The sequence below is a fragment of the Lithobates pipiens genome, unplaced genomic scaffold (genome assembly GCF_037356315.1).
Source record: "Lithobates pipiens isolate NorthernLeopardFrog02 unplaced genomic scaffold, aLitPip1_a1.2 Scaffold_23, whole genome shotgun sequence".
Lineage (NCBI taxonomy): Eukaryota > Metazoa > Chordata > Amphibia > Anura > Ranidae > Lithobates > Lithobates pipiens.
In genome coordinates, this window is record NW_027507785.1 from 283,844,463 (window position 1) to 283,869,569 (window position 25,107).

Consider the following 25,107-nt stretch of genomic DNA (forward strand, 5'->3'; position numbering starts at 1 on the left):
TGTTCTTTATTTTTTGCGCTTTAAACAAAAAATGACCGACAATTTTCTAAAAAAAAAACGAAAAATATTTTTTACATTCTGCTATAAAACATATCCAATAAAAAAAATGAAAAACATCGAATTTCTTCATCAGTTTAGACCAATATGTATTCTGCTACATATTTTTGGTAAAAAAAAAAATCACAATAAGTGTATATTGATTGGTTTGCAAAAAGTATAGTGTCTACAAACTATGGAATATCTTTTTCTTTACTAGTAATGGTGGCAATCAACGACTTATAGCAGGACTGCGATATTGCGGTGGACGAATCGGACACTAACTTTGGGGACAATTGACACTACTACAGTGATCAGTGCTAAAAATATGCACTGTCACTGTACTAATGACACTGGCTGGGAAGGGGTTAACATCAGAAGCAATCAAAGGGTATTTGTGTTCCTAGCCAGTGCTTGTGCACTGTGGGGTATGTGCTTTTGCTAAGGGAAGGCATAGACACGTGTCCCTGCTTTGCAGAAACACAGGATCAATGCCTTCCCTACTGACAGAACAGACTGCCATTCTGCCTGTGTACTGCACAATTGGTTGGTGGGGATGGACACCACGTCACGACACCACCAGTGGCACACGTGTGCACTCTAGACCCGGAACTGTCAGATCGCGTACTGGGTATGTGAGCAGCAGGCGGGGTTGAATGGGAGCCATTCTCTCAGGAACCTAGGGAAGAGAGAGGAGAGGAAGAGGAGAGCCAGTCAGATCATCAGACAGAGCGGGAACCTCCCGCTGTGACAGTTTTGATTTCATAGACAGGACACTGATTCAATGCTGGGATGTGTGATGTCTATCATAGCAGCCGATCCAGGAGGTTCTGCGAGCGCCGGGCAATTCAAATGTGAGAGATCCCCACTCTGTGTGATGATCCAGCCGGCGCTCCTCCATCTCTCCTCTTTCTGATCCCTGTGTGCCATTCAGGCTGCACTGATGGGCATTGATTGGCATTGGTGAGGCTGCATTGATGGACACTGATGAGGCTTCATTGAGGGTCACTGGTAAGGCTGCATTGATGGGCTGTGCTGATGGGCACTGGTGAGCCTGCATTGATGGGCACTGATCAGGCTGCATTGATGGGCACTGGTGAGGCTGCATTGATGGCCACTGGTGAGGCTGCATTGATGGGCACTGGTCAAGCTACATCGATGGGCACTGATCAGGCTGCATTGATGGAGACTGGTGAGACTGCATTGATGTGCACTGGAAAGGCTGCATTGATAGGGACAGCGGTCCCATTCCCTTACCAGACGTAAAACTATAGGGGCTAGAAGGATCCCCTTTCTTTTTGGGTTCATTTGGGAGAATCTGCCTGCTTCAAAAACACTATAAGGAACGACCAACCAAATCTGAAGAATATGGGGTACCATAAAACTCCCCCCTCTTCCTCTTGGCTACCTTAGACTATATAGCACCTGAAGCCTATATACTAAATTACAGGCTCCTATACAGACTAAAGTGTGTTGCCAAAGTACAAACTTGTTGTTTATCCACTTGGAAAAATATTTTCCTTTTACTACTCCCCCTCTTGCACATTTCTCTTGGGGTATACCCATGAAGAAACAAAATTGTTAAAGCTCCTGAGGAAGCGTTGCTCGAAAACGCGAAACATGTAGAACGCCAGAACATATCTGAGTTGTAGTTCTGTATATGATACCCTGTCGTACTTACTTTCTGTATTAATGTATTATCTGTCATGTTTTGGATATATATGAAAATGAATATGGATTTTGTCTAAACTATGCCAACATTGACAGGATACTTGATATGTTTTTATAATCCCTTCTTTTTCTGTTCTAAAAATTTTTTTTTTTTTTTTTTTTTTTAAATAAATAATATTTTTGAATATATGGTTATTTACTTTTAATTTTGCCTAAAAAGTCCATTAGAACCAACACTGTTCTCTGAGGTCTTTTGTGTGAAGGTTCATTTCTCTTTTCCTTCTCTTTTCCCCCTCCCCCGCAATTTTTTTTTTAGAAATTGATAGGGATTGATCAGGCTGCTTTGATGGGCACTAGTGAGTCTGCATTGATGGGCACTGATCAGGCATCATTGATGGGCACTAGGGATGAGCCGAACACCCCCCGGTTCGGTTCGCACCAGAACTTGCGAACGACCCCTGCGTTCGGTACGAACGTTAGAACCCCATTGAAGTCTATGGGACTCGAACGTTCGAATTGGAAAGTGCTAATTTTAACGGCTAATATGCAAGATACTGTCCTAAAAAGGGTTTGGCGACCTGCCTCCTGCCTCAGGGGACATGGGTCACTGCAAAAAAAAGTTTTAAAAACTACCGTTTTGGCGGGAGCACTGATTTTAATGACGATTAAAGTGAAAAAAAAAAGTGAAATATTCCTTTAAATATGGTGCCTGGGGGGTGTCTGTAGTATGCCTGTGAAGTGCCACGTGTTTCCCGTGTTTAGAACAGTCCCTGCACAAAATGACATTAAACGGAAATAACACCATTTAAAACTGCTTGCGGTTTTAATCTTATATCTGGTTCCTGCAATATGGTTGAAAATCATTCAGAAAAATGGCATGGGTAGCCCTCCCTGCCCATTACCAGCCCCTTTGGGTTTCGTACGCATATTAAGGGGAACCCCGTACCCATATTAAAAAAAAGGAAATGCGTGTGGCCCCCAGGCCCTATATACTCAGAACAGCAGTATACAGGCGGTGCAAACAAGACAGGGACTGTGAAGGTTTGTTGTGTTAAGTTGAATCTGTTTGTAATTTTCAACTGGTACATTTTTAAAGTGTATCTCCAGTCAAAAAAACTATTTTTAAGCTTTTTGGAAAACATAGGGAAGGGTTATCACCCCTGTATAATTTGTTTTGTCGTCCATCTTTTTTCATCTCACTTGCTGTTGTCTCCTTCCGTTTGCAAGTAGGAGAGGTTTGTAAATTGGATGTTTGAAAGTAGGGGCCTGCCCTATATGCTCTGCAGAAATGGCGGAACAAGGTGTTGGTTTTGCAACAACATTGTAAGCCCTCAAAGTGACTCTTGGTGGGCGCTGGAGCGCCCTGCTGTGAACGATTATATCAAGAATTGTAATTACATGCCATTGTTGAACAGTGGTAGAAAAATTGACCTTTGGTGGTTGTGGTGCTGGTGCCACAACACTATAAGTCCTCACCGTTACTCTGGGTGGGCACAGGAAGGGGCCCTCCTGTGAAATATTATATCAAGAATTGTAATTACATGTCCCTGTTAAACAGGGGCAGAAAAATTGGGCCTTAGGCACTGGTGCCATCACACTGCAACCTCTGCCATATACTCTAGTTTTATTGCAGGAATTAGCCCTGCTGCAAAGCATTGCATCAAAAATTGTACTTAAACGCCCCTGTTAAACAGGGGCAGAAAAATTGGGCCTTAGGCACTGGTGCCATCACACTGCAACCTCTGCCATACACTCTAGTTTTATTGCAGGAATTAGCCCTGCTGCAAAGCATTGCATCAAAAATTGTACTTAAACGCCCCTGGGGCAGAAAAATTGGGCTGCTGGCATCACCCAGAACCAAAAATGTTCTTCCAACATATCAGCGGAGGAGGAAAAGGATAGACAATCAACATAACAGGACAGTCACTCAGCATCAGCATAGGCAGTCTTGAAGGGATGTGGTATTTCAAAAAAAATTATTCGGTTACATCAGCTTCAGGTGCTTGGTAGCTGTGGGTGATCCAAGACTGATTCATCTTGATGAAGGTCAGTCGATCAACTGATTCGGTGGACAGGCGCACCCTGTGATCGGTAACGAAGCCACCAGCAGCACTGAAGGTGCGTTCCGAAAGAACGCTGGATGCAGGACAGGCCAGTAGCTCAATTGCATACTGTGCAAGCTCTGGCCAGTGATCCATCCTCAAGACCCAGTAAGCCAGAGGATTTTCAGTGGGAAAGGTGTCCAAGTCTGACCTTGCCCCTAGGTATTCCTGCACCATGTAAATTAGACGCTGGCAATGGGTGCTGGAACCAATCATACCTTGGGGCTGCGGACTAAAAAATTGTCTGAAAGCATCAGTCAGACGGCCACCTTCTCCACCGCTCCTTCTGACTGATGCCTCAGCAACACGTTGTCCAGGACCAGGAGTTTGTGACCTCCCAGTCTCTGGGAACGCGTTGCACAGAGCTTTCTGCAAGGCCTCCTGGAGATGTCTCATCCTCTGCTCCCTCTGCGATGGCAAGATAAGGTCGGCAACCTTACCCTTGTACCGTGGATCAAGGAGAGTGGCCAGCCAGTAATGGTCCCTCTCCTTGATCCGAAGAATACGAGGATCCTTCCGCAGGCTTTGCAGGATCAGGGAGGCCATGCAGCGTAGGTTAGCTGAGGCATTCGGTCCGGAGTCCTCTGGGTCACTAAGGACAACATGATCCGCAGCTACCTCCTCCCAGCCACGTACAAGTCCACGTGTTTCTTGGGACTGTAAATCATCCCTATAAGACTGCTGCTGCTGATGCTGATGCTGAGTGCCAGCCTCCACCTCCATGCTGACACAATCATCCTCCTCCTCCTCACCCTCTTCCTGTGTGATGGGTGGCACAGCAGGAACACTGTCTGGATAAAGGGGGCCTTGAGAGGCAAGGAAGTCCTCCTCTTCCTGCCTCTGTTCTGCCTCAAGTGCCCTGTCCATTATTCCACGCAGCGTATGCTCCAAGAGGTGGACAAGAGGTACAGTGTCACTGATGCATGCACTGTCACTGCTCACCATCCTTGTGGCCTCCTCAAACGGTGACAGGACAGTGCATGCATCCCTGATCATGCCCCACTGGCGTGGTGAGAAAAAACCAAGCTCCCCTGACCCTGTCCTGGTGCCGTAGTCGCACAGGTACTCATTGATGGCCCTCTGCTGCGTGTGCAGCCGCTGCAGCATGGCCAATGTTGAGTTCCATCTGGTGGGCATGTCACATATAAGGCGGTTCTTGGGCAGGTTCAACTCCTTTTGGAGCTCAGCCAGCCGAGCACAGGCATTAAATGATCGGCGGAAATGCACACAGACTCTCCTGGCCTGTTTCAGGACATCCTGTAAGCCGGGGTACCTGCCCAAGAACCGCTGCACCACCAGGTTAAGGACGTGAGCTACACAGGGCACATGGGTCAGTTGTCCCTGTCGGAGGGCGGAGAGGAGGTTGATGCCATTGTCGCAAACCACCATTCCTGGCTTAAGCTGGCGTGGCGTCAACCACCTCTCGGCCTGCCCCTGCAGAGCTGACAAAACATCCGCCCCAGTGTGGCTCCTGTCCCCCAAACAAACCAGCGCAAGCACGGCATGGCATCGTTTTGCCTGCGTACTTGCGTAGCCCCTGCAACGCCTACGGAGCACCGCTGGTTCTGAGGACAGAGCACTGGAAGAGGCCATGGAGGAAGAAGAAGAGGAGGGGGTGGAGGAAAGAGGTGTGTCACAACCAATAGTAGCATTTTGGAGGCGTGGTGGCGGAACAACCTCCAACACTACTGCACCTTGTCCTGCATCCTTCCCAGCAGCCAGAAGGGTGACCCAATGGGCCGTGAAAGACAGGTAACGTCCCTGTCCATGCCTGCTGGACCATGAGTCAGCGGTAATATGCACCTTACCGCTGACCGCCCTGTCCAGCGAGGCAAGGACATTGCCTTCCACATGCCGGTAGAGAGCCGGAATCGCCTTCCGTGAGAAAAAGTGGCGTTTGGGGACCTGCCACTGAGGAACCGCACATTGTACAAACTCACCGAAGGGGGCCGAGTCTACCAACTGAAAAGGCAGCAGTTGAAGTGCTAGCAATTTAGCCAAGCTAGCATTCAACCGCTGGGCATGTGGATGGCTGGGAGTAAACTTCTTCCGCCGGTCCAGCAGCTGGGGCAGGGACATTTGCCTGCTATAATCGGATGTGGATGTACCACTAGCAGAGTTCCCGGAAGCACTTGGCTGTGACACACCTAATTCTACACCTTCATTCCTCTCAGAGCAGGTTTCAGAGAGGACTGAAGGTCTAGTGGGGTTAGAGATGCCAGCTGATGAGGAGCAAGGAGAGGTCCGCTTTGTTCTTTGGTGTGGGTCTTTCAGGTACGCTTGCCAACGAGCTGCATGGCAGGTCAACATATGTCTGGTCAAGCATGTGGTGCCCAAGCGGCTGATGTTTTGGCCACGTGAGATACGCTTGAGACATATGTTGCAAATAGCAGCGGTGCGATCTGATGCACTCGTCTCAAAAAAGGCCCACACCAAAGAACTTTTAGAATAACGCGCAGAGGAAGCGCTCTGCGCAGGCGGAGCTCTGCGGTGTGATTCCGTCGGTGTGCTGCCCCTAAGCTGGCCCCCGGAGGGCATCCTGCCTCGTTGGACATGTGCCTCCTCCTCCTCCTCCTCCTCCTCCCTCCTTCCAGGCACCCACGTGGAGTCAGTGCCCTCATCATCCCCTCCCTCTTCATCACTGTAGCAAACCTGGCAGTATGCTGCAGCTTGTGGAACATGACTGCCAGATTGCTGTGCTTCTTCAGCATCCTCTCTCTCTGCGCTCACGCTACTGCCTTCCTCTAGCTGAGTGTCATCATCAGAGCCCACCAAACACTGGGCATCCTCCTGGAGCATGTACCCAACACTGTGCTCAAAGAGTTCAGGAGACTCCTCAGGAGGACGTGGTGGGTCTAGGGAAGGAGTCACTGATGATGACATTGAGAGGAGGGACGACGATGTGTTGGCAGCTGCTTTTCTACTACCCTGAGACTGGGTGAGAGAGGATGAGGAGGATGAAGAGGGCTTGGTCATCCACTCTACCAAGTCGTTGGCATGTTGCGGTTCAACATGTCCAGCTGCAGAAAAGAAGGACAAGCATGTCCCATGGCCACGTGCTGATGACAATGCACCGCGTCCACGACCAGCACTGTTGTCTCTAGACACAGAGCCTGCTTGCCCTCTTTTATCGGCTCGCGCCTGTCTGCCTCCCCTTGCTGGCCTTCCAGACATGGTAATGGCCTGAAGGGAGTTGGGTAAAACAGTGGTTGGGTAGTTTATATTGTGCTGGAGGCACACAACACCCACTAACTCCTGCAGATGCCTTTTTTATAGAACAGCAGAGTTAAAGGGGTATATACAGATGTATACTGTGCTGTGCTGGAGGCACACACAACTTCCAATAACTCCCGCAGATGACAATCGGGCCCAAATAGAGAACAGCTATGTAGGTGGATAATAGCGGTATGTACTGGGTACAGAGCACGCACACAGCACGCACTATCTCCTGAGTGACACTACTGACTGCAAGCTCTATTGTTAAAGATGGACCACTAGCTATATAGGTGAGGTGAATATCACGGTGTATACTGCGGTCAGGGCACGCAGACAATAACCAGAAAACAGCAGAGTTAAAGGGGTATATACAGATGTATACTGTGCTGTGCTGGAGGCACACACAACTTCCAATAACTCCCGCAGATGACAATCGGGCCCAAATAGAGAACAGCTATGTAGGTGGATAATAGCGGTATGTACTGGGTACAGAGCACGCACACAGCACGCACTATCTCCTGAGTGACACTACTGACTGCAAGCTCTATTGTTAAAGATGGACCACTAGCTATATAGGTGAGGTGAATATCACGGTGTATACTGCGGTCAGGGCACGCAGACAATAACCAGAAAACAGCAGAGTTAAAGGGGTATATACAGATGTATACTGTGCTGTGCTGGAGGCACACACAACTTCCAATAACTCCCGCAGATGACAATCGGGCCCAAATAGAGAACAGCTATGTAGGTGGATAATAGCGGTATGTACTGGGTACAGAGCACGCACACAGCACGCACTATCTCCTGAGTGACACTACTGACTGCAAGCTCTATTGTTAAAGATGGACCACTAGCTATATAGGTGAGGTGAATATCACGGTGTATACTGCGGTCAGGGCACGCAGACAATAACCAGAAAACAGCAGAGTTAAAGGGGTATATACAGATGTATACTGTGCTGTGCTGGAGGCACACACAACTTCCAATAACTCCCGCAGATGACAATCGGGCCCAAATAGAGAACAGCTATGTAGGTGGATAATAGCGGTATGTACTGGGTACAGAGCACGCACACAGCACGCACTATCTCCTGAGTGACACTACTGACTGCAAGCTCTATTGTTAAAGATGGACCACTAGCTATATAGGTGAGGTGAATATCACGGTGTATACTGCGGTCAGGGCACGCAGACAATAACCAGAAAACAGCAGAGTTAAAGGGGTATATACAGATGTATACTGTGCTGTGCTGGAAGCACAGCACAACTTCCAATAACTCCAGCAGATGACAATCGGGCTCAAATAGAGAACAGCTATGTAGGTGTATATAGTGGTATGTACTGGGTACAGAGCACGCAGACAGCACGCACTAACACTACTGACTGCAAGCTCTATTATTAAAGCTAGATCACTAGCTATATAGGTGAGGTGAATATAGTGGTGTATACTGCGGTCAGGGCACAGACAGTAACCACTACACAAGAGCAAAATAGTAAATCAGCCAAAAACGATTGGTGTGTAACTGTGTTGAAGGTACACAGAACACCCACTGCTTCAGATGCTAACAAACACTACACAAGGCCGCCTGAAAGGCGGCTTTATATAGTGTGGGGCGTGCACTACACAGGCTGAGCTATGATTGGCCACAGGCAGGATGCCTGTGTCCAACCATTGCTCTCCTCGCTGCTGGCACTGCGATTGGCCAAGCATGCGGGGTCACAGTGCATGCTTGGCCAATCGTGAGACAGCAATGCATTGCGCCATCGCAGTGCATTGTGGGCCACACGAATTTTGCCGCGAACGGCCCAAACGTTCGGAATTCGGCGAACGCACGAACGACCGATGTTCGAGTCGAACATGCGTTCGACTCGAACACGAAGCTCATCCCTAATGGGCACTGATGAGGCTGCATTGATGGGCACCGATAAGGCTGCATTGTTGGGCAATGATAGGCTGCACTGATGGGCACTGGTGAGGCTGCATTAATGGGCACTGATATGCTGCATTGATGGGCACTGAAGAGGCTTCAACTGATGGGCACTGATGGAGCTGCACTGAAATGCTGCACTGATAGGTTGCACTGATGGGCACTGATAAAGTTGTTGTTTATATTTATTTTTGTAACTTAATCCTGCATAAAGCATTTACCAATGTCACTTCATGAGATCATTTATGAGGGCGTGTTTGGGGGCAGGACAGGATAAGGGGTTGGGTGGGGCAACTGGTGACGAGTAACCCTTAAGGCCTGGTTAGTAGCTAAGGACCTGCAATTTTGAGCCCTGCTAATAAAATGTATTTATTGCCTTATCCACACTGAATGAATTTACATGCACTTTCATTGGGCGAATTGCTACGCAACTGTTTTATAAATACAAGCCTGTGTAACTGTTGTGCTTTCCTTCTCTAGTGGGGTTCTCTTTTAAGACAGAGGTGAACACAGGACCTAAATATAAATTATTAGTGTTCTGTAGCATGTAGTGCTCAAATTTGCAACACCTAATGGTCACTGTGTTTAAGCATTTATGTCTTACTTCTAACATAACTTTCCGAAGTATTTAGAATATAGTCCCTGGAATTCATAAAAACTGGTGCTGACAGATTTTGTGCCTTAGGTGCTTTCTAAAAGTGGTGCAGCGTGTGCCAAATTCATGTACCTGTCTAGAACTTGTACTTGGATTTGGCTCACGCTGTGCCACTTTTAGAACTCCCGCAAGACACTTTCGCAAAATCTGTCAGTGCCAGGGTCTCCCTCTGTATGCCAAAAAAGATATGGTCTTAATTAGCTACATTTTTTAAAGACATCAATCTGTCGGTATGTTATCTTGAATTTGACGCAGATGTTTTTTTCCACAATATAAAGTGGCACATGTAAGGGGTAAGGTGATGGGGTGGTTGTCGTGTCCTCCATATTTTCCTCCTTGTTGGGCACCATGCAAAGGGTTCCATGAGAGGCCTACACCAGGGTTGGTTCTTCTGGGCTACACTAGGCACTTTGTACAAAGTCACTGTCTTACACACGGGGTACCTTTGCTTGAACAGATGACTTACCTCTAATAAACTATCAGTGTAATGTACATCACCATTTTTACTTGTGCAATTAGGAGGGACAAGCGGTGCCTTTGCCCTTCCCAACTGTCCAACGTATCTCTGCTACCTCACTCCCAGTAGCTGTATGTGGTCCCGCCTTGCACCTAGTGCTGACTCCATGCATGTACTTCACGTAACTTTTCCTCTTCTCCTCTTCTATACCTGCGTGCAGGTTGGGGACCTATGCGGTGCTAATCTGGGAGATGGACCTGCTCAAGGAGGGAGCGCTGACAACATATCCCTCACTGCAAGAAGCTATCCCATCTGTCACATGTACACGCTTATGATAGGCTGCTAGAGAAACCTTTGTTACCCATGGTAACCACTTTCTGGTACATAACATTGTATTAACTCATACCAGGAAGACAACTTTGCATGATCTTTTTCACAGGTAAAAGTTGGTAAAGTTGGCTGGCAATTCAGGGTCCCGAGGAAGAGATCGCTCAAGAGACAGATCTGGAGGATACCAAGACCTAGTACACACTGTAAGGCCACTGGGCTGAACGAAAAACAGAACCGAGCAGCTCACAAGGAGGTCTCTGTACTAAGTATTCGATGTTAGTATGGTGATCTCCCTGCTGTGCTATCGTGTTCTGATAGAGAGACTACCCCTCCACCAGAACACACTGGTCAGCACTCACAACCATTGGCTGAGAGCGCCTATCGGCTACTGGTTTTCCAGCATGCTCATTCCACAGAACTTGGTTGTGAGATTGGCTTCTGTCAAACAAAGAACTGCACACACAGGCCAAATGTTGTCCGGTTATCTACTGTACCGGCTTATTTTTGATATTCAACCCATGTGTGCAGGACTTTAGGTGAACCAGGATAACATTGGAAAGTGTACTAATGGCATACCAAGAAGTCAGAGCAAAACCTTGTATGAATTTTTCCTAAAAGTTGATATGTTAACAAGTCCCAGACTTCAAAGGACTTTTGTATCTGCTGAGTTGTCTCCGTCCGATCCATTTGTAACACAAAAATCAGCTTATCTAAGAAGTGTTATTTTCAGCGAAGCAAAATTTGTGAAATCAATACAATTTTAGTCAACTAAAATGAAAACAATTCAGATGACTAAAACACAACTAAAACGGCATTGTAGTCAAAAGACTATGACTAGAATTAAATCAAAAATTTGACTTCAAAATTAACACTGCACTACCACATACGGATACGTAGGGGGTATCTACTAAGATGCTGAAAGAAAAAGAAATGAAGAAAAAGGCTTCCAATTCACATGGCAGGAGATTGAGACTGGCTCTCTATGGAGCGGGTTCACATATCTGCGTTGCAGCTGTGGAGCGGCTTGCACAGGAACACGGGTGCGTCTTTTGCTCCATTTCAGGGCTGAATTCAGGCAAAAATGTGCCCCTGAAATGGAGAACAGGGCCACACCGGACCCCTGCTAGGAGTCGCATCTCTAGGAGGTGTGAACCCAGCCTCATATTTAGGTCTTCTACTAAGTGACCTGGGTCTCCTTTTGAGATATGAAGATGATACGTTCTATTCAGTATACACCGATTAGCCATACCGTTGTGATCGCCCACCTAATATTGAGTAGGCCCACCTTTTGCCACCAGCATAATCCCTTTTGCAGGCTCAGGAAAGTATTAGGGGGGCTGCTGTGCACATAGAATGCAAGTAGAACTATAGGCAATTTTTTTTTTTTCATTTTGGATAGAGAAAGAGAGGGTTATAACCCGTGTCACATTTTTTTTCGCCATCTGTATCCCATTGTGAAGATTTACCTTCACTTTCTGTCCCATAGCCAAGCAGGAAGGGAGAGGAAATTAAGACCTTCAGGTCACCAGAATTAGTGCCCCCCCATCTTTTCTGGGGACAACCCAAAATTTGGGGTTTTCTTTCACTTTCACTTACACTGATAATGGTAAACAGGACAAATAAAGAGGGTGCCCAGACAGCAATAAAAACTGACAGGTGTTCTAATCCCTCTCCATTCTATCCAAAACTAAAAAAAAGTTTGGCCTTTAGTTATACTTTAAGATAAAAAAACCTGCCTTTTTAGCCACTTTAAAGCGGTATTAAACCCCTCCCAAAAAAATATAATATATTGCAGCTTACCAATTCACCCAGTGATCAAACCATTTACCACTGATAGGAGTGATTACAATGATCAGCTTTTACAGTATTTCTTTATGTAAAATTTTTTTTGCTAGTCCATTTATTTCTTCCCTTTCCCCTAAAATAAAGCTTTAAAGGAGCAATAGGGAGGCCTATGATGTAATAATCTAAGTTAAAGCGGTTCTCCACCCTAAAATGGATAATCCAGGTATCTGCACCCACTTCCGGGACAGACCGCCGCAGACCGCCGCAGATGCCCCGCCCCCCCATTGTGTTCTGGGAAACACACAGTTCCCAGGACACAACGGGGACCAGCAGAGACGCGCAGCGCGACTCGCGCATGCGCAGTAGGGAACCGGACAGTGAAGCCACAGCGCTTCACTTCCCGATTCCCTGACAGAGGATGGTGGCGGGGGCAGCAGAGAGACGAGCGATTGCTCGTCATCTGCCGCCGACATCGCTGGACCCTGGGACAGGTAAGTGTGAATTTATTAAAAGTCAGCAGCTGCAATATTTGTAGCTGCTGGCTTTTAATATTTTTTTTTAAAGGGGCAGAACCACTTTAAACTTTTAACTGGAAAAATCAAGATTTGCATTTACAGTAAGTCCAGCTGCCTATATACCCGTGCTTAATGCTTCTGAATTTTTTATATTGTATGCTTAGTTTAAATTTCCAAAACCTGTGAAACGTTGACTTTAAGAACAAGGTTTTATTTAATCACCATGGAAACAGCAGTGACATGCATTAATCTTTAGTAATTAATGAGCTTTTCTTACTACACAAAACTGATGTAAGCAATGAACCAAAATAGTCTGACTATGCATTTTCTTTGTTTAATACAGGACGCGGACTGGAACATGAAGCTGCCATGTCTAGAAACATTAACAAGTTGATTGTAACACCTCCAGGCTATTCTGGGCAACCAAAAAGAGGGCACCTAATATTTGATGCCTGCTTTGAAAGTGGTAAGTGCTAAAGTATTCCATCAATTGAATCTGAATTGCAGTTTGTGCAATAAAAGAATATCCAATATCCAAGGGGTAGCCATGAATTGACACCGGCTCAACAGCACTGGATAGATACCGCTCTAGTTCAAACCTTGAAACATGACTCTGAGATTCATTATTGTTTTTTATATTATATTGTATATCTTGTATGATATTGTATTTGTATATTGTATTCTGCAATGCTGAAAGCATTACTAAAGGCTATTGTTTTTTTCGTTAGAGTAATAAACAAGCTGTACTTACCTGCTCTGTGCAATGGTATTGCACAGAACAGCCCCAAACTGATCCCCTGCTGGCACTGTCCACTTCTCCTCTTCATTGTCTGTCCCAATACCAAACGTGGCTCGGCCCAGCCCCCCTCTCCCTCACTGTATTTGATTGACAGCAGCAGGAACCAATGGCCCCTGCTTGTTGGGAGGTACAGTGTGGTGCAGTGGCTGTAATTACACAGACTTTGCTGGCAAAGAACAGAACTTGTATTAAAGCGGAGTTCCACTTGTTTTTCTGTTTATTAAAAGTCATCAGCTACAAAAAGTATAGCTGCAGACCTTTAATAAACAGACACACGCCTGTCCTATGGTCCATCTATCGCTCCTTTCCCCTTCTTATTTATATATATAAATAACCCATAACCATATTTTATATATATATATATATATATATATATATATATATATATATATATATATATATATATATATTTTGAGCCACATGTTGAGAAACGTGTATGTGGAATATCAATTATAAAACCAAAAAGGACAGAGTAAGTCTCCACAGTCACACCTGTCTCCCCATGGGAAAGACCCAGATCTATATAAGCCAAATATAATGAGATATATCTCCAATGTAATTAAATAACTGGAGGTCGTGTGGTTCTCAGAGGCATATTCAAAGTCCCTCCCTTATTTTTATTTTTTTTTATTTTTATTTTTTACCTTAATGCAGAGAACGCATTAAGGTAAAAAAAAAAAAAACTTTAGTCTTTACAACCACTTTAAATTGACACTAAAGTCTGGTTTAAAACAAAATGATATATATTTATATATGTATGCATAACTTTGAAAATGTACCTTCGATTGCTCTCAGCCTGCTCCAAAGCTTCTAACATTATGGAGTTGATTTATTAAAACTGGAGCGTGCAAAATCTGGTGCAGCTGTACATGGTAGCCAATTAGCTTCTAATTTCAGCTTGTTCAGTAAAGTGGATGTAAACCCTCACATATACCCAGTAAAATGAACAGCCTCAGATGACACTCAGAGATCAAAGAACCTCTCTACATAAGTTTCACATGTATATCTGCTGTCTTCAACTTTCTGCATTCTTTAGAAAGTGCACATCATGTTAGAAATTTTTCTTCCTGTTTCAGCAGTGGGAGGGGAGTCTGGGCATACACTGTGTGTGAGCTGATTGGATAAAACGCACCCCCTCTCTCCACATAGGTAGAGGAACGAAGAAACTTGCAGAGCTGTGCTGTGAATAGACAAGCTCTCTGCTTATCTGTCTCTAAGTTACCTCCCCGACAGAAATTTTCAGCTGCTTGTATCTCCTGTGTTATCAGCATGATAATTTCTGACAAGCTCTCTAACAGAGGAACGGAGCATCAGAAAGACACAGGACTTAGGGCTTTGGAGAGAGATAAGTAAACACTACAGATATCTGTGCCCACGTCAGATTTCATGAATGGGGTTTACATCCAATTTAATGCATAGAATGCATTACAATAAAAAACACCTTCTGCCTTTACAACCACTTTAACCTCTTAAAGACCGGCAGCACAGTGGCTCTCCTGCGTGAATTGCCTTAGGTGTACGGCGGCTCAGGCAGGCTCTGCTGCGGGCGGGTGCACGCCGCCAGCGGTGCACTCTCGCTGCACACTGCGGGAGCGTGCCTGCGGGTTGGGAGGACTCAATGTCCTCCAGCGTCCCCCGAGATTGCCCTGTACACAGGCAGAACAAGGCATTTCCTCGTTCTGATAGGACAGTGACAGTGGTCAGAAACAGTGATCCCTGTCATGTCCCAGTAAGCCCATCCCCCCCACAGTTAGAAACACTCATAGGAAACACAGATAACCCCTTGATCGCCCCCTAGTGTTAACCCCTTCCCCGTCAGTGACATTTACACAGTAATCAGTTTATCAATTTATAGCTTTGATCGCTGTATAAATGTCGGGACGGGGTGTGACTGCGAGTGGAGCCGAGTACACAGTGCACTCGGCTTCGCTCGGTATATGTTGGCGGCGCTCCTATTGCCCTCAGAGACAGCGGGGAGGAGCCGAGAGGAGCCAAATACACACGACATCTGTGTATCTTGACACTAAATTTAAAAACCCATAAATTTTGCAATTTTGGGCAAGGCTGCAGATGGACGCTGATAAGGCTGCATTGAACTTCTCTCCTAAAAAGTTTTTTTCCTTAAACTTCCCTCCTAAACTTGTGATGCGTGTTATATGCCGGCGCTTGTTATACGCCGAAAAATATGGTATGTTCCCCACTGTATACTATATATATATATATATATATATATATATATATATATATATATATATATATATATATATAAAATATAGATTATATTTCTTTTTCCTCACCTCTCAGTTTTAATAAAACATCCCCAATATATATTTTTTTCTTTGCAGCTATGATCCTACTTTCTGTTAGAGGGTGGCTATGTTTGTTCTCCATTGTCCCACTGTATGTAGGAATATAGCCACCATCTCTTGCTCACTCTCGTGATAAACTATGCACTCTGGGATGTATAGTGTGCATAGAGTAGTGTACATGACTGCAACTAATGTGTGCTGCTGGTTCCAAACATCCATTCTAAAGCTCATGGAGGACATTACAAAGAGGCAGAAAAACACATTAATAAACAATTTAATGAAAAATGTAATACATACAGTATCTCACAAAAGTGAGTACACCCCTCACATTTTTGTAAATATTTTATTCTATCTTTTTATGTGACAACACTGAAGAAATTACAATGTAAAGTAGTGAGTGTACAGCTTGTATAACAGTGTAAATTTGCTTTCCCCTCAAAATAACACACAGCCATTAATATCTAAATTGCTGGCAACAAAAGTGAGTACACCCCTAAAGCCCCATACACACGATCAGAAATGTTGCCAGCAAAAGTCGGATGTGAGCTTTTGGTCAGAAATTCCGACCGTGTGTATGCTCCATCGGACTTTTGCTGGCAGAATTCCAGCCAGCAAAAGCTTGAGAGCAGGTTCTCTATTTTTCGGTCGAAATTCCGATCACCTGTACAAATTCCGACGTGCAAAATTCCTATGCATGCTCGGAAACAATTCAATGCAGGCTTGGAAACCATTTTGGCGCATGCTGGGAAGCACTAAACTTCATTTTCTCGCCTCGTCGTAATGTTGTACATCACCATGTTCGAAAGTTCAGAGAACTTTTGTGTGACCGTGTGTATGCAAGCCAAGCTTGAGCGGAATTCCGTTGGAAAAACCATCCGAGTTTCATTAGTGAAAATGTCCAAATTGGGCCCAGTTACCCATTTTCCGTCCACGGTGTCATGACTCATTAGTGTTACAAGGTCTCAGGTGTGAATGGAGAGCAGGTGTGTTAAATTTGGTGTTATTGCTTTCACACTTGGTGTTATTGCTTTCACACTTGGTGTTATTGCTTTCACTGGTCACTGGAAGTTCAACATGGCACCTCATGGCAAAGAACTCTCTGAGAATCTGAAAAAATTAATTGTTGCTCTACATAAAGATGGCTTGGGCTATAAGAAGATTGCCAAGACCCTGAAACTGAGCTGCAGCCTGGTGGCCAAGACCATACAGGGGTTTAACAGGACAGGTTCCATTCAGAACAGGTCTCACCATGGTCAACCATAGAAGTTAAGTGCACGCGCTCAGCATCATATCCAGAGGTTGTCTTTGGGGAAATAGACATATGAGTGTTGCCAGCATTGCTGCAGAGGTTGAGGGTGGGGGGTCAGCCTGCCAGTGCCCAAACCATACTCCGCACGCTGCATCAAATTGGTCTGCATGGCTGTCTTCTCGGTAGGAAGCCTCTTCTAAAGATGATTCACAAGAAAGCCCAAAAACAGTTTGCTGAAGACAAGCAGACTAAGGGCATGGATTACTGGAACCATGTCCTGTGGTCTGATGAGACCAAAATAAACTTGTCAAGTGTGTGTGGCAGCAACCAGATGAGGAGTACAAAGACAAGTGTGTCTTGCCTACAGTCAAGCAAGGTAATGGGAGTGTCATGTTCTGGGGCTGCATGAGTGCTGCCAGCACTGGGGAGCTACAGTTCATTGAGGATGAATGCCAACATGTACTGTGACATACTGAAGCAGAGCATGATCCCCTCTCTTGGGAGACTGGGACCCCAAACACTATCTTCAGAAACAACCCGAAACACACCTCCAACACGACCACTGAAGAAGCTGAGGGTAAAGGTGATGGACTGGCCAAGCATGTCTCCAGACCTAAACCCTATTGAGCATTTGTGGGGCATCCTGAAACGGAAGGTGGAGGAGCGCAAAGTCTCTAACATCCACCAGCTCTGTGATGTCATCATTGAGGAGTGGAAGAGGACTCCAGTGGCAACCTGTGAAGCTCTGGTGAACTCCATGGCTAAGAAGGTTAAGGCAGTGCTGGAAAATAATGGTTGCCACACAAAATATTGACACTTTGGGCCCAATTTTGACATTTTTCACTTAGGGGTGTACTCACTTATGTTGCCAGCGGTTTAGACATTATTGACTGTGTGTTGAGTTATTATGAAGGGACAGCAAATTTACACTGTTATACAAGCTGTACACTCACTACTTTACATTGTAGCAAAGTGTCATTTCTTCAGTGTTGTCACATGAAAAGATATAATAAAATATTTACAAAAATTTGTTGGGTGTCCTCACTTTTGTGAGATATTGTACATTGAAAAAGGGTCTGCTGGTATTCTCAATATTAACCAGTCAGAATCTTTCTATACTTCTGAAAGGAAGATTTATACTGGTTGCTCTGGGTAACCAGCACTTCTTCTCTTCCCGGTTCATCTGCTATTTTCTTGAATTATGGAGATAATGGAAATTCTTCAAACATACGTCTCCACTGATATTAGAACTCCTCTCTCTTGATATGTTTTGTGCATTAACATTACAAGTAGCTGTCTACTTGTCAGGCAGATGGATTTGTACTGCTGAAGCAATTCAGTGTGAGGTGTCTGGCTCTTGTGTTCTTATTTAAACAGACTATCTGCTAATTAGAAAGATAGGCTGTAAATTGCAGATTTTTTTGTCTGTGAGTTGGCTTAAACAGGCATTTCAAAAAAGTATTGTTAATGTTTCAATTCATTATTCGCCCATTGTTATCTGTACAGCCCTTCTCCGACATTACCCCGAAAGAAGAGATGAGCAAATCGATTCTAAAATCAGCAACTTGCACATTTTTGGATTCAGCTGAGAGTATGTAGAGAATTATACCATTCACCAATTGCTATAGCCTGGATTCCAGGAATGTGGGATTCTTTGGGATTCTCACAGATCAACATGAAGGTATTCAGATCTGTCAAATCTTCATTGAGACACTTAAAGTGATTGTAAAGGCTTGTTTTTGTTTAAATAACAAACATGTTATACTAACCTCCTCTGTGTAGTTGCTTTTGCTCCTCTTCTTGGGTCCCTCTTTGCTGCCTCTAGCCCCTCCTTCATTTGAGCGCCCCTCAGCCAGCAGCTTGCCAGCAAGCCAAGTCAGAGCTCCATATATGCATTCAGACATGGAGCCCAAACCTGGCTCCGCTCCCTTCTCTCCTCTGATTGGCTGACTGACTTTGATTGACAGCCTTGGGAGCCAATGGCGCTGCTGCTCTGTCCCAGCTAATCAGGAGGAGTGTCCTGGATATCTGAGGGGATCGTGGACATTGCTGGAGAGAGAAGGGGCTCAGGTATGTATTTAGGGGGGTGCTGGGGTGGCTGCTACAAACATAAGGTTTTTTATCTTAATGCATAGAATGCATTAAGATAAAAAAAACCTTCTGCCTTTACAACTCCTTTAAAGTGGTTGTAAACCCTTACAACACACTTTGACCTACAGGTAAGCCTAGATTAAGGCATGCGCCGTAGGCCGCGGCGCGCAGGCGCACTGAGCATGCCGCGATCAACGGCGATGCATAGTAGTCCATTATGCTTTACCTTTGCAGGGAATGAAAGAGGAAGTAAACCCATCAGGGTTTACTTCCTCTTTAAATCCTACAAAGAGCCTTCTATAAATGGTCAGTTCTAGATAACTGTTGATAACTGTTGAAACGGTGTACATTGTAATTGAGATGAATAAAATAATAATGTTGAAATAATAATTTCTAACAGAAAACAATAACAAAATACATTTTGGAATTCCTGTTTAGCTGAACATGTATTGTGTTTGTATAATTTGCAGGCATGTAATGTTCTGTACAGCACCATTGCATATATAGTTGCTTTGCTTGTAGGTCTTCTTGTAGGTCTTCTTTGGGATAGTTCCTGTGTTCTTGCATACGCTTTAACCACTTTCAGACCGGACCATTTTGCTGGTCAAAGACCAGACCACTTTTTGCGATTCGGCACTGCGTCGCTTTAACTGACAATTGCGCGGTCGTGCGACGTGGCTCCCAAACAAAATTGACGTCCTTTTTTTCCCACAAAGAGAGCTTTCTTTTGGTGGTATTTGATCACCCCTGCGGTTTTTATTTTTTGCGCTATAAACAAAAATAGAGCGACAATTTTGAAAAAAACGCATTATTTTTTACTTTTTGTTATAATAAATATCCCCCAAAAATATATAAAAAAAACATTTTTTTCCCTCAATTTAGGCCGATACGCATTCTTCTACATATTTTTGGTAAAAAAATCGCAATAAGCGATTATTGATTGGTTTGCGCAAAAGTTATAGCGTTTACAAAATAGGGATAGTTTTATAGCATTTTTATTAATAATTTTTTATTATTTTTTTTTTTACTAGTAATGGCGGCGATCTGCGATTTTTATTGTGACTGCGACATTGTGGGGGACCCATCGGACATTTTTGACACATTTTTGGGACCATTGTCATTTATACAGTAATCACTGCTATATAAATGCAGTGATTCCTGTGTAAATGACACTGGCAGTGAAAGGGTTAACCAGTGGGTGGCAGTGTAGGGGTTAAGTGTTCCTAGGGGAGTGTTACTAACTGTGGGGGGGTTGGGCTTTCATTTAGTGTACACTGATCTCTGCTCCAATCACATGGAGCAGAGATCAGCGTCACTAGTTGCTAGGCAGAATAGACAAATGTTGTTTACACAGCATTTGCTCTATTCGGCCGCTCCGTGAGACGATCGCGGGGATGGCCGCGGCGATCGAGTCCGCGGGTCCCGCGACCGGACTCACGGGGGTCCCGACCAGCACGGGAGCGCGCCGCCGGCGGCGCGCTCCCGATGGCACGGCGGCAACGAATATTGGACGTACATGTACGCCAATATGCCTGCCCGTGCCATGCTGTCGACGTACATCGTCGTGCGCTGGTCGGGAAGTGGTTAAAGTGGTTTCTAAGCATTTGATTAAAAAAACAAACATGCCTATATTTACCTTCTCTGTGTAATGGTTTTTCATAGAGCAGCCCCGATCCTCTTCTTCTGGGGTTTCCTCGCCAGCGCTCCAGGCTCCTCCTCTTCATCGGGTGCCCCAGACAAGGGGACTCGGCCCTGCCCCCCAATCCCGTTCACAGCTTTTGATTGACAGCAGGGGGAGCCAATGGCTCCTGCTGCTTTCAATCTTTCCAATGAGGAGAGCGATAGCGGCCAGAGCCGCTGAGATTTTGCACATCACTGGATCGGATTGGGCTCAGGTAAGAAAAAGGTGGGGTTTTGGGGGGGGGGGGGGGGCTGCAGCACAAAAGGTTTATCACCTTAATGCATAGAATGCATTAAAGTGTTTGTAACCCAAAGAAGTGATTCACTGCCAGCCCCTTTCTTGAATGCAGCAATATCACACTTATAAGTGTTTTTTTTAAATCAATGCCTCTAAATACCTTTTTTCACATATCTTCAGGCCGGTCACGTGACTCCCGGCTGCTCTGCTACTCTGATCCAGGGCTACAGAGTGAGGAGCTGAGACCTCCCTCTGACGTCAGCCGGGGAGCTCACGTTACCGCTGTGCTGGTCACTCAGCCCCTCCCGCTGTAGCCCTGGATCAGAGTAGGAGGGCGGCCGGGAGTCATACAAGAAGGACAATCAGTGCCAATCTAAGTGCAGCAGTAATGAATAACGTGTTTAATTAAATATTAATGCACTTACTCAAAGTAAGATAAAAGCAGGCACATCTTTGTTAACCCCCTGGCGGTGTTCCCGAGTCTGGCTCATGGTGGAAGTTTTGTACCAAAAGCGGTAACCCAGAGCCAGACTCGGGACCACATCGCTGTATGCAGAAGTAGGTTTACTTACCTTCTCCCCTGGATCCAGCGATGTCCCCCCCCGCTGTATGAGCGGCTTGTCCTCCTCTCAATTCATCACAGAGCCGATCTCCGTTCCCTGCGAGCGTTGCGATGCACGGGGACGGAGATCGGCGCCAAATTCAAAAAGTGGCACACACAGTATACATACAGTATAATGTAATCTTACAGATTACATTGCTGTATGTAATTATGTCACATCCCCTTTGTCCCTAGTGGTCTGTCCGGTGACCTGCATGCAGTTTTATAAGATAAAAACTGTTCTTTATGCCTGGAGACTGGAGATTGTCCATAGCAACCAAAACTGTCCCTTTACATCAAAAATGATTTTAGACCAGCTAGAAAACAGCGATAATAAATTGGAATCACTTGCAGAATTGAGGTATAGCGATTTGTGGGGAGATCCGTCATCAAACACTGAAAGTAATGACAGTGACAATTCTGCAACTGAGCAAATTTCAGTGTTTTTGATTTGATTACATTATTGAATCATTTTTATTATTGTTATATTATTATTTGGTATAATTATTTATAGTTATTTATTATATTATAATTTATGATTTCATTTTTCAAACTTTATCATACCCGGGATGTCTGCTAGACTCTGGTTTGGACAGATTTAAGTGAGTTATTCCTAAGAATTGCAGGACTACAATATAATAATTGTACCGCTTTCAGCACCTAAAATCCGAAATAATCATACCGCCAGGGAGGTTAATAACAAATGGACGACAGGGACTCACGTGACCTAAAGTTATGGTAAAAAAGGTATTTAGAGGTTTTGTTTAAAACAAAAATGCACACAATGGGGGTTATTTACAAAAGGCAACTCCACTTTGCACTACAAGTGCACTTGGAAGTGCAGTCGCTCTAAATCTAAGGGGTAGATCTGAAATGAAGGAAAGCTCTGCTGATTTTATCATCCTATCATGTGCAAGCTAAAATGCTGTTTTTTATTTTCCTTGCATGTCCCCCTCAGATCTACTGCGACTTTACTTCCAAGTGCGCTTTCAGTGCAAAGTGGACTTTCCTTTAGTAAATAACCCCCAATGTGTTATCGCTGTATACAAGAGAGGGGCTGCCAGTGACATTTGTTAAACTTTTAATACCAATAGCAGCGGGGGGGTTGTGGTGGAGATGGCTTACACAGACAGACACAGGAGTTGACAGGCAGGGATGGGAGGAGAGAGGAGACACAGCAGATGACGGAGGCATGTAAACTGACCACAGTGTCAGGGCTCAGCAGCCATGATAAGCCGTGGTCAGTTTACAGAGGGGAGGGCAGAAACTGGCAGTATCAGGCAGGTATTTTATAGCATAGAGTGGAGCAGTTGGACAGCACAAGCACTATGCTGTTTAACCTGATATAAGGGAACAGGATTTCTCTCTTGTTGTTTTTTTTTAGGGTTACAAACAAGGCTGTACAACCACCTTTTTTGCGTTTTTTTTTTGCACACATTTAAAAAATAATTTTAGGTGTAAAGATTAGTTCACACCCCCAAACATTAAGGGGTCGATTTACTAAAGGCAAATAGACTGTGCACTTTTGCAAGTGTTGTTGCTCCAGAGATTGGGACTTTCATCATCCAATCACGTGCAAGCAAAAATTATGTATTTTTTTCCTTGCATGTGTTTGGGAGTTCTGTGCAAAGTGAAGCTTTATCTCATTTACTAATCTCTGGAGCAACTACACCTGCAAAGTGCACAGTCTATCTGCCTTTAGTAAATCCACTCCTATATCATTTTTGAAAATAGCCTGGCAGCCTGTAGAATAAAATGGTGGTAGTACAAATTGTTTATGTTACACGAGATTTGCGCAATGGTTTATTAAGCTCAGAATTTCAGTAAAAAGCATCCTGTGATACCCGCCATGCGGATTTTGGGCCTGCAGGTGGGACATTGGAGCCAGAAAAGTATGAGGGAGGGGTTATGCTGGAGAGGGGGCTCTCTCTGGTGGTCAACATCATCGAGTCTGTCTGGGGTTACATGAATAAACAGAAAGATTTGAGGCAGCCAACATCCACAGAGGATCTGTGGTTAGCTCTCCAAAATGTTTGGAACATCTGTGTGCGGGTATACCTAGATTTGAAGAATTGGTGCTGGTTTGCAGCCAAAGGGCAGTCACATTTGATTTGTATTTCTCTTCTGTTCATTTACTTTCTATTCTGTTAAAATTAAACTATTTCCGAAAGCATTTTAAATTTAAATTCTTAATTTACAGCATTTTTTTCACACCTGCCTAAAACTTTTGCACGGTCCTTTAGACTTCTGCTTTAATTATAATACTTCTTGCGCAGCTACCAGAAATGGAGAAATTTGTTTTTTCCCCTGTGTTTGTTGGTGAACGTTTCTCTTGAACTCCTTGTAGCCAGAGGCCTGCAATGTATTGCTCAGCATGTTGCTGGCTCCTCAGCAGGGAAAGGATTAAAGGAATAATCCGATGCTATGGACCCACAGCAATGTTTTTCAGTACTTCCGAATATTTCCTTCACAGTATATAATGCTGTGGATTTACAACACCTCATGTTCTATGAGCTGTAGTTATGAGCATTGTCACCTATTAGAGTGAGCTTTCATGGGGTAGATTAAAGTGTTACTAAACCCAGGACCCTGCATTCACTATATCTGGTCTCCCACATTACACAGAACATGGAAATGCAATCATTTTAGTAAATATAAACTGTTAAATACAGTTACGCATACACGGCTCATGTGTAAGGTAAAGTTTATAGGTTTGTAAATATCACTTTGTAAATGGATAGAAAACTGGCTAAAATACAGAATTCAGAGAGTAGTGATTAATGATTCTTACTCGGAATGGTCTAAGGTTATCAGTGGTGTACCCCAAGGTTCAGTGCTGTGACCCTTACTTTTTAATATCTTTATAAATGATATTGGGTCTGGGATCAAAAGTAACATTTCCGTCTTTGCAGATGACACCAAGCTATGCAGTGGAATATCATCCTTACAGAATGTCTTCAATTTACAAGCCGACCTCAATGCTCTGTCTAATTGGGCAACTATGTGGCAGATGAGGTTTAATGTTGATAAATGTAAAGTTATGCACTTGGGGGCTAAGAATAAGCATGTGTCATACATTTTAGGGGGAGTACAACTGGGGGAATCCATAGTGGAGAAGGTTCTTGGGGTTTTGGTAGATCATAAGCTCAATAATAGCATGCAATGTCAAGTTGTGGTTTCCAAAGCGAGCAAACTCCTTTCCTGTATTAAGAGAGGTATGGACTCCAGAGAGAGAGAGATATAATTTTGCCCCTGTTCAAATCATTAGTAAGACCTCATCTGGAATATGCAGTTCAGTTTTGGGCACCATTTCTTAAAGAGGATATCGGGGAACTGGAGAAAGTGCAGAGAAGGGCAACCAAACTGATAAGAGGCATGGAGGAGCTCAGCTATGAGGAAAGATTAGAGGAACTGAATTTATTCACTCTTGATAAGAGGAGATTAAG

General features: G+C 44.5%; 1 protein-coding gene across 3 annotated transcripts in view; it reads left to right on the forward strand.

Annotated features, from left to right (window-relative positions):
• AGBL4 (AGBL carboxypeptidase 4) overlaps positions 1-25,107 on the forward strand; it is a 2,901,779-nt gene that overhangs the window by 182,587 nt on the left and 2,694,085 nt on the right. For all 3 annotated transcript variants that reach the window (XM_077450277.1, XM_077450278.1, XM_077450279.1), the window contains exon 2: positions 13,038-13,160. In XM_077450277.1, coding sequence (XP_077306403.1) covers positions 13,038-13,160 — 123 coding nt within the window. The remainder of the gene's footprint in view (positions 1-13,037; positions 13,161-25,107) is intronic.